General features: G+C 52.0%; 1 protein-coding gene across 1 annotated transcript in view; it reads right to left on the bottom strand.

Moving 5' to 3' along the window:
• Positions 1–9,407, bottom strand: part of TULP2 (tubby like protein 2) — a 15,812-nt gene extending 6,405 nt beyond the window's left edge. The window contains exons 1-8 of the mRNA XM_011979396.1: positions 9,263–9,407; positions 8,519–8,551; positions 8,027–8,078; positions 7,137–7,263; positions 6,064–6,201; positions 5,697–5,861; positions 1,789–1,910; positions 236–544 (exon numbers count right to left, since the gene is read on the bottom strand). Coding sequence (XP_011834786.1) covers positions 236–544; positions 1,789–1,910; positions 5,697–5,861; positions 6,064–6,201; positions 7,137–7,263; positions 8,027–8,078; positions 8,519–8,550 — 945 coding nt within the window. The 5' untranslated portion in view covers position 8,551; positions 9,263–9,407. The remainder of the gene's footprint in view (positions 1–235; positions 545–1,788; positions 1,911–5,696; positions 5,862–6,063; positions 6,202–7,136; positions 7,264–8,026; positions 8,079–8,518; positions 8,552–9,262) is intronic.
• Positions 9,408–10,023: the final 616 nt, after the last annotated feature.

Here is a 10,023-nt window from a genome sequence, read left to right as displayed (position 1 = left end):
GCTAATTTTTGTATGTTTAATAGAGACGGGGTTTCACCATATTGTTCAGGCTGGTCTTCAACTCCTGACCTCAGGTGATCCACCGGCCTCAGCCTCCCAAAGTGCTGGGATTACAGGCATGAGCCACCGCGCCTGGCCTCAGGCTGGTCTTGACCTAGCTCAGAAAGGAGTGGGATTTTGCCTCGGAACGGAAGTGGGCGCTTACTCCCAAGGCTGTTGGGCCGGCTGACTGCACCTTCAGGCTGTCGGAGGTCTCCAGGTAGAGGTAGTAGAGGGGGAACAAGCCCTTATCCACGCCGCGCCTGTCACGGGTGAGGTAGCACTGCATCCTGGTACCCGGGACTGCTGGCCGCAGCACATAGGCTTCCATGTCCTCCTGCAGCCGAGGACAGGGGGAGCGGATTGCCAAGGAGACTTCCTGCCTCATATGGTCGCTGTCCGTGCCGCCCTCGCCTTTCAGGGCCTCGAACAACTCTTCGTTAGCTGCTGCTGAGTTCGGCCCTGTAGACTCTGAGGCCTCTCTCTCCTTTTCCAAGTCTTCTTCCTAGCCCAGGCACCAAATTCAAAGTCGAGGGACAACGCCCCCAGCCTTGCTCCCTACTGATTGGCCATCCCAGCCCTAGGGTCCCGCCCTGGCCCATCCACATTTTCTGCTTATTGGTCAAAAATCTCATTCAGTCCACCCAGCCACGCCCTCCTCTGTTGACTGGCCAGTCTATTCGCTTTCCTCGGCAGCCACACCCACTCCACCTGCTGATTGGAGAATTCCTTTTTGAAAGCACGGCCCATTCCGTTAAAATGGCCATTGGTTTGATCTAGATAACATAATAACAGCCCACATCTGCCCCCAAGAGAAACCATCTACTGCACTTTCACCAACAACCAAAGTGAGTGCCAATTTGCCCTTTTATTTTTTGAGACAGAGTTTTGCTCTGTCGCCCAGGCTGGAGTGCAGTGGCTCGATCTTGGTTCACTGCAACCTCTGCCTCCCAGGTTCAAGCAATTATCCTGCCTCAGCCTCCCGAGTAGCTAGGATTACAGGCTTGTGCCACCACGCCCGTCTAATTTTTGTATTTTTAGTAGAGACGGGGCTTCACCAAGTTGACCAAGCTGGTCTCGAACTCCTGACCCCAGGTGATCTGCCTGCCTTGGCCTCCCAGAGTGCTGGGATTACAGGCGTGAGTCACTGCTCCTGGCCCGCAATTGGCCCTTTTTGATCAGTGTTCTGCCCTTTCTGAAGCTCGCTGTCCCATGGAAAGACCTTTTTTTTTTAGACAGAGTCTCATTCTGTCTCCCAGGCTGGAGTGTAATCTCAGCTCACTGCAACCTCCGCCTCCAGGGTTCAAGTGATTCTCCTGCCTCAGCCTCCTGAGTAGTTGGGATGACTGGCTTGTGCCACCACACCCAGCTAATTTTTGTATTTTAGTAGAGACAGGGTTTCACCACGTTGGCCAGGCTGGTCCCGAACTCCTGACCTCAAGTTATCTGCCCACCTCAGCCTCCCAAAGTGCTGGGATTACAGGTGTGAGTCACCACCATGCCATAAGCTGTATTTTAATGACCATGTCCATGTCAAGTCAAATCCTCTGATTTGATGAATGGTACACACACACACACACACACACACACACACACACACACACACACACACACACGAGTCTCTGCTAGCTTAATCACTACCAAGAAAAAGAGCTTCTGATTGGCGGCAGAATTTTAGCCCCACCCTCCCCAGAGGTCCGAGGCTAGCCCTCCTCTTCCAACATCCTGAGAGGTTGTGCATTTTCCCACCTTGTAGAAGGCCAAGTTTTCATATACCCAGTCACCATCCATTCCAGGGTTTGGTCCCATATTGGGTGCCTTGTATGCATCTCCGACATCCTGGGATTCACTCTCACCCTCTGCACGGGTCCCTAAAGGATGAAAGAAGCCTGGACTAAGCTCAGGACAACTGGGTCCCAGGAGTGTGGGACAACATCATCAGTGCTAGCCAGAGAAGGCCACAATCCTGGGTTCTCAGTCCCTACTCATTACTCAGCGCCCTCACTTGCAACACCCTCCTCCTCCTCCAGGTGCATGGGAGTCCACAGGGACCAGAGTTTCTGATTACCCTGGATCTAAGGACAGGGAGGGGTTAGGGTCTTCCCTTTTCCTTGTCTCAGACAAAGCATCACAGAGACTGAACATGGGGGAATGGAGTTTGGGGTGATAAGAATTCTGTCATTGAAATCATTGGCCATCTCATGAAAATAAAAGGAAATGTCACCACAATGGAATATTATAATATTATAAGGGAATAAAAAGGAATGAAGTACTGATAACACTACCACACGGATGAATCTTAAAATTTTGTTAGGTGGGCCGGGAGCGGTGGCTCATTCCTATAATCGCAGCACTTTGGGAGGCTGAGGTGGGAGGATCACGAGGTCAGTAGTTTAAAACCAGCCTGGCCAACATAGTGAAACTAGTCTCTACTAAAAATACAAAAATTAGCAGGGCAAGGCGGTGCGCACCTGTACTTCCAGCTACTAGGGAGGCTGAGACAGGAGAAGAGCTTAAACCCAGGAGGCAGAGGTTGCAGTGAGCCGAGATCGTACCACTGCACTCCAGCCTGAAGGGGGCCTGCCCCTCCACACCCGTGGGTATTTCTCACAAGGTGGAGATGAGAGACTAAGAAGACACAGAGACAAAGTATAGAGGAAGAAAAGTGGGCCCAGGGGACCGGTGCTCAGCAAGTGAGGACCTGCACCGGTGCTGGTCTCTGAGTTCCCTCAGTATTTATTGATCACTATCTTTACTATCTCAGTGAGGGGAATGCGGTGTGACTATAGGGTGATGGTAGGGAGGAGGTCAGCAGGAAAACATGGGAACAAAAGACTCTGTGTCATAAATAAGTTTAAGGAAAGGTGCTGTGCCTGGATGTGCAAGTAGGCTGGATTTATGTTTAACTTCACATAAACATCTCGGTGCAGTAAAGAGCAGTATTGCTGTCATGATGTCTCACCTCCAGCCATAAGGTGGTTTTCTCCTATCTCAGAATAGAGTGTATGGTCGATTTTACACCGAGTCACTCCATTTCCAGAGATGTGCAGGAGACAGATGCCTTCTTATCTCAACTGCATAGAGGCCTTCCTCTTTCACTAATCCTCCTCAACGCTGACCCTTTACGGGTGTCGGGCTGAGGGGCTGTAAGGTCTTTCCCTTCCCATGAGGCCATATCTCAGGCTGTCTCAGTGGGGGGAATTCTGGACAATACCCAGGCTTTCTTGGACAGGGGTCCCTGCAGCCTTCTGCAGTGTATTACGTCTCTGGTTAATAGAGAATGGAGAATGGCGATGACTTTCACAAAGCACACTGCCTGCAAAACCATTTTTACCAAAGCACATCCTGCACAGCCCCAAATCCCTTAAACCTTGAGTCAATACAATACGTTTTTGTGAGCACAGGGTTGGGACAAGAATTACAGATTAACAGCATCTCAAAGCAAAACAGCTTTTCTTAGTATAGATCAAAATGGAGTTTCTTATGTCTTCCTTTTTCTACATAGACACAGTAACAATCCTCTCTCTCTTTCTTTTCCCCACACAGCCTAGGTGACAGAGTGAGACCCCGTCTCAAAAAAAAAAAAAAAAAAAAATTGTTAGGTGAATGAAGTGAATGAAGACACATGGTGACTTACACCCATAGTCCCAGCATTTTGGGAGGCCAAGGTGGGAGGATCACTTGAGCCCAGGAGTTCAAGACCAGCCTAGGCAACATAGTGACACCCCATCTCAAAGGAAAAGAGGTCAGGTGCAGTGGCTCACACCTGTAATCCCAGCACTTTGGGAGGCCAAGGCAGGCAAGTCACAAGTTCAGGAGTTTGAGACGAGCTGTGCCAACATGGTGAAACCCCATCTCTACTAAAAAAACACAAAAAATTAGCCAGACGTGGTGGCGCACGCCTGTAGCCCCAGCTACTCCGGAGGCTGAGGCAGCAGAATCACTTGAACCCAGAAGGCAGAGGTTGCAGCGTACCAAGATCGCACCATTGTACTCCAGCCTGGGAGACACAGCAAGACTCTGTCTCAAGAAAAAAAAAAAAAAGAATTGAAGAAAGAAGCCACATACAAAAGACCACATAGAGTATGATTCCATTTGTGTGAAATGTACAGAATAGCCAAATCTAAGAAGACAATGGAGATTGGTGGTTGCCAAGGGCTGGGGTAAATGGAAAAGCGGTGACTGCTAATTGATGCACTATTTCTTTCTTTCTTTCTTTCTTTCTTTCTTTCTTTCTTTTTTTTCTTGAGACAAAGTCTCGCTCTGTCACCCTGGCTGGAATGCCTGATCTCAGCTCACTGCAACCTCTAGCTCCTGGGTTCAAGCAATTCTCCCACTTCAGGATTACAGGTGCCTGCCACCACACCCAGCTAATTTTTGTATTTTTAGTAGAGACTGGGTTTCACTATGTTGGCCAGACTGGTCTTGAACTCCTAGCCTCAGGTGATCCACCCACCTTGGCCTCCCAAAGTGCTGGGATTACAGGTGTGAGCCACCACGCCCAGCCATTATGCAGGATTTCTATCTGGGGTGGTACAAATGTTCTAAAATTGATTGTGGTGATGGTTGCAGAATTATGTAAATACAGTTAACCCCCTGTATCCTACAGGCTCCGCATCCCCACTGCTGACCCAAAATATTCAGGAAAAAAATTTAAAAACAACAAGACAACAATAAATAACAGAACCAATTTTTTTTTTCTTTGAGACAGAGTATTGGTCTGTCACCCAGACTGGAGTGCAGTGGCGTGATCTTGGCTCACTGCAACCTGGGCCTCCTGGATTCAAGCGACACTTCTGCCTCAGTCTCCCAAGTAGCTGGGATTACAAGCCTGCACTGCCTTGCCTGGCTAACTTTTGTATTTTTAGTAGAGACGTGATTTCATCATGTTGGCCAGGCTGGTCTCAAACTCCTGGACTCAAGTGACCAACCACCTTCAGCCTCCCAAAGTGCTGGAATTACAGGCGTGAGCCACCGCACCCTGCCCAAAATTTTTAAAAATAAAGTATAACAGCTATTTACGGGCCAGGCATGATGGCTTATGCCTGTAATCCCAGCACTTTGGGAGGCTGAAGTGGGCGGATCACAAGGTCAGGAGTTTAAGACCAGTCTGGCCAACATGGTGAAACCCCGTCTTTACTAAAAATACAACAATCAGCCAGGCTTGGTGGTGCACACCTATAGTCCCAGCTACGCAGGAGGCTGAGGCAGGAGAATCGCTTGAACCCGGGAGGTGGAGCTTGCAGTGAGCCGAAATTGCACCATTGTACTCCAGCCTAGGCAACAGAGTGAGACTCCCTCCCAACAACAACAACAACAATTTACATTGCATTTATACTGTATTAGGTATTATAAGTTATCTAGAGATGACTTACAGTACATGGAGGGATGTTCATAGTTTATATGCAAATTTTACACCATTTTATGCAAGGGACTCGAGCATCTGCGGATCTTGGTATCTTTGGGGTTCCGGGAACACATCCCCTGCAGATACCGAGGGGCAACCGTATACTGGAAACCATGGAATTGTAAACTTTAAATGGGTGACTTGTATGGTATGTGAATTATACCTCAATGAAGCTGCTACCTAAGAAAGGGGAAGATTTGCTGCATGAACCAGGGGATCCCAGGTTTCATCCCAATGTCCCCTAAATTACCAGGTCGTTGGCGGGCTTGCCAACCCTTGCGTCGGATTCTCGGAGACCGTTTAAAAGGTGGGGGAGAGACCGAACCATTCTCCACGGAGACTTCCTCCAATTCTGGATCGGAATTGTCTGGGAGCCAGAATGAGAAAGGGGACTGGAGACCGAGATTCCTGAACACTGAGTAAGGAAGGAGGGGAGAGTTGGATTTCTGGATGCTGCAGGACGAGGCGTCTCAGGACCTGAACTCCTTGGTGTGAGGAAGGAGTGGGTGCAGTCCTGAGCTCCTGAGTATTTTGGACGATGGATTGAGGCCCCAGACTCCTGGGTTCCAGTAGGGGCGGAGTTCTGGGGTCTAGGAGGTCCAAGGACTCGCAAATACCTGCTTCTGTCCGGGGTGTCAGGAGACCGTGCTCGCCCCTGCCGTCTCCACCACAGCTCACGGTGCCCAGGGCACTGTGGATGCCAGAGGGCAGATGTGCCTCTGACACTTTCTTCCGGAGGAAAGGGTTCCTAAGGCCTGGGAGAAGGTGCAGCGAGCCCATGAAAAGGGTCTACAAATTCCGGTCCTCAACCAAACAACACCCCGTCACTGGGCTCCCAAATATCACCCCCGCCGGGTGCCGTGACTCACGCCTGTAATCCCAGCTCTTTGGGAGGCCGAGGCAGGTGGATCACCTGAGGTCGGGAGTCCCAGACCAGCCTGACCAACATGGAGAAACACCTTCTCCACTAAAAATACAAAATTAGCCGGGCACGGTGGCGCATGCTTGTAGTCCCAGCTACTAGGGAGGCTGAGGCAGGAGAATCGCTTGAACCCGGGAGGCGGAGGTTACGGTGAGCCGAGATTGCGCCATTGCACTCCAGCCTTGGCAACAAGAGCTAAACTCCGTCTCAAAAAAGAAAAAAAAAATCACCCCCGTTTCGCGGACTACCCAAACCTTGAGACTCACCCAGGTCCCAAACTGCATCCTAAGGCTCAAACAAGCACAGCCCTGCCGCTGGATTGCTGCGGGCTCCGCACGTAAACAATCTCGCGCCAGGCTCTAATAATGAGACCACGCCACGCCCCGGACCCCTAGACCCCGTCTCCGCAATCCCGGGGTTGGGGTGGGGGTCCCGGCTTTCCCAGGATCCACCCCCGAGCTCTGCCAAGCCCAATCATCACATTCTCTTACCCCTTTCCCTTGCCAGTTGTACCATGCACCGCCCCTGCGCTCTGTAGCCCCGCCCCGAACCCCTCCCTCACAGGTCCTGCCGCGGGGGGGCCCCGATAAGCCTCTACCCTGGGCGCTGTTCTAAAGCTCTCCTGGGCCAAGGCCAGCCCCCATCCACCTTCAAGTCCGCACCCTAAGGCTCCACCCCTTCTTCCACTAGGCTCCGCCCACGGACTCCCACAGGCCCCTCCCCTCCAGGCGAACGCCCCCAGGAGGAGCCCCAGGGGCCTTTGGTCACCTCTGTCACCTAAAAGGCGCTCCTCCCGCAGACACGAGCGCCAAAGCCACAGGGAAGCGTCCGGATTGGCCTGAACCATGAAGAGCTCCTGGCGCTTCTGTCGCTGCTTCTTTTCAAACAGCCGCCGCTGGGGAAATGGGAGAGGTGGGTGTCGGGGGCAGGAACCAGATGTGAAGACAGAAGCGAGATGGGGCCGGGGCAAGGGCTCAGAGTTTGTGAACCCCTTTCTCCACTGGGGCCCAGATGTCCAGGCCCTCAGTGCTTCAGCTGCTCCTCCCTCACTCCACCCTTGAACTCAGATCCAAGAGTCCTGATGCCCTGTCCTCTCCTCCCCCAGGACCCAGGAGTCCTGCCTTCTAGAAGCCTTGTTCCTTAGAAATTCATCACAAGGGTTTTTTGCTTATTTAGGACCCCCAATTCCTGTTTTCTTTTCTTTTTCTTTTTTTTTTTTTTTTTGAGACAGAGTCTAGCTCATCGCCCAGGCTGGAGTACAGTACCACGATCTCCACTCACTGCAACCTCCACCTCCCGGGTTCAAACGATTCTCCTGCCTCAGCCTACGGAGTAGCTGGGATTACAGGCACCTGCCACCACACCCGGCTACTTTTTTTGTTTTAGTAGAGATGGGTTTCACCATGTTGGCCAGGCTGGTCTTGAACTCCTGACCTCAAGTGATCTGCCCGCCTCAGCATCCCAAAGTGCTGTGATTACAATCGTGAGCTGCTGCGCCCAGGCCCAAATTCCTATTTTCTCATTTCTCAATGGGAAAACTCAAGGATGAGAGACAGCCAACACGGGCGGGGAGTCCTAGACCAAGACCTGGTGGAGAGGCCCCTGGCGAGGCACAGAAGGCGGAAGAGTTGGAGTGGCGAGATTCCTGGGCACAATACCTGCTGTTCCAGCTTCTGCAGCCTCATAGCAGCAAGCTCATGCTCCAGGATGCTGAGAGAGACGCAGGCTCATAGTGACAGTTTGCAGGGAACCTCGGTTGTCCAAGAGCCCCTCCCTCTCCCCCATCCTGCCCCTATCCCAACTTGGGTTCTGGGCACCTGTGAGGTCACAAAAGGTGCAGAACCTGAGCCTGTTCTACCAGTTATGGGGCCCTTTGTCCTGGCACTGACCCTCAGAAGCCAGGACCCAGAGATCCCAGGTCCTTCCTGTCTCAGGACTCAGGAGTCTGGGGCCCCCAACCCCTTCTCTTTCAGACCCAGAAGTCTGCACCCTAGCCCCCTCCCTTTAGGACACAGGAGTCCAGGTCCCCAGCCCCTTCCTGCAAGGCCGATGGTGTTGAACCTGCAAACATGGTTATGAGGCCAGAGCTGAGTGCATGGGGTCCCCAGCCCCTTCCACCTCCACCCCTACCCGTCTGTTCCCCTACTCACTCTCTTCTCAATGTGTCATCATCCTGAGACATTCTGCAGAAGCAAGAATGAGGAGTCAGGATCCGAACCAACATCCCAATGGATCCTGCCCACCAAAACCTAATCCTTAGCTTGCTTGCTTTATTTATTTATTTATTTATTTTGAGACAGCTAGCCTCGCTCTGTCACCCAGGCTACAGTGCAGTGGTACCATCTCGGCCACTGCAACCTCCACCTCCTGGGTTCAAGCGATTCTCCTGCCTCAGCCTCCCGAGTAGCTGGGACTACAGGTGTACGCTATTATGCCTAATTTTTTTTTATTTTAGTAGAGACCGGGTTTCACTATGTTGGCCAGGCTGGTGTCGGACTGCTGACCTCAGATGATCCGCCCACCTTGGCCTGCCAAAGTGCTGGGATTACAGGCATGAGCTACTGTGCCCAGCCTGATCCTTACCTTTAAATTTGCTCCTGGACCCAGGCAGCCCGAATCCCAGCACCCACTCCTGTCGGGATCCAGTAGCCTGTTTCTAGCTTCCCACAGGTGTCCGCAAGTCCGCTTCTCTCTCCCCAAAATATCTAATTCTCCAGCACCCAGGCATCAGCACTCAGGACTGTGTACCTCAAACACCCAGCCCCCAGTGGCCTAGAACTCCACCGCCCACCTGCTTGGGATCGGGGAGACTCCTTCTCCCCATCAGGTGCCTGCAGAGGCTGCTCACATTGATGCCTCGGTACCTTGCCTCTCTGGCCAATCTCTAAACATACCTGATCCTCTGTTTGGAAGCTGGGGACCTAATCTCGGGATATCTGCGAAGAAGGGAGAAGAAAGACGGTTCAGAGGGAGGGAGGATTTCCCCTGGGACCTGACCTGGTCCACTCCCTTCTGACCTTCCACTTTCCACTTCCAACAAAGTAATGAGCTCGGTCACTGATGCAGCCAGGCAACGCTGCTCCGGGGGTTCTGAACACGAATGACATGTGGGTGTTCCTTAAAGAGACCAGAGACTTCGCGGCCTCACTGTACACATCTCGCTTACAAGAAACTTACAAGAGCCAGGGCGCAGTGGCTCACGCCTGTAATCCCAGCACTTTGGGAGGCGGAGACGGGGCGGGAAGATTGCTTGAGCCCAGGAGATCCAGATCCAGACCAGCAGTACAGAGACATCGTCTCTTTTTCTCTTTTCTTTTTTGAGACGGAGTCTCACTCTGTCGCCCAGGCTAGAGTGCAGTGGCGCGATCTCGGCTCACTGCAACCTCCGCCTCTCGGGTTCAAGCGATTGTCCTGCCTCAGCCTCCTGAATAGCTGGGATTACAGGCATGCGCCACCACGCCTGGCTAATTTTTGTATTGTTAGTGGAGACGGGGTTTCTCCACATTGGTCAGGCTGGTCTCAAGCCTTTGACCTCAGGTGATCTGCCCGCCTCGGCCTCCCAAAGTGCTGGGATTACAGGCATGAGCCCCCAAGCCCGGCCTGACTGTGAGAAGTGTGAAAGACAGAATGTTAAAAAAAAAAAAAAAAAAAAAAA

Source organism: Mandrillus leucophaeus, unplaced genomic scaffold (assembly GCF_000951045.1).
Source record: "Mandrillus leucophaeus isolate KB7577 unplaced genomic scaffold, Mleu.le_1.0 Scaffold200, whole genome shotgun sequence".
Classification (NCBI taxonomy): domain Eukaryota; kingdom Metazoa; phylum Chordata; class Mammalia; order Primates; family Cercopithecidae; genus Mandrillus; species Mandrillus leucophaeus.
This window is presented reverse-complemented; position numbering and strand designations above follow the sequence as displayed.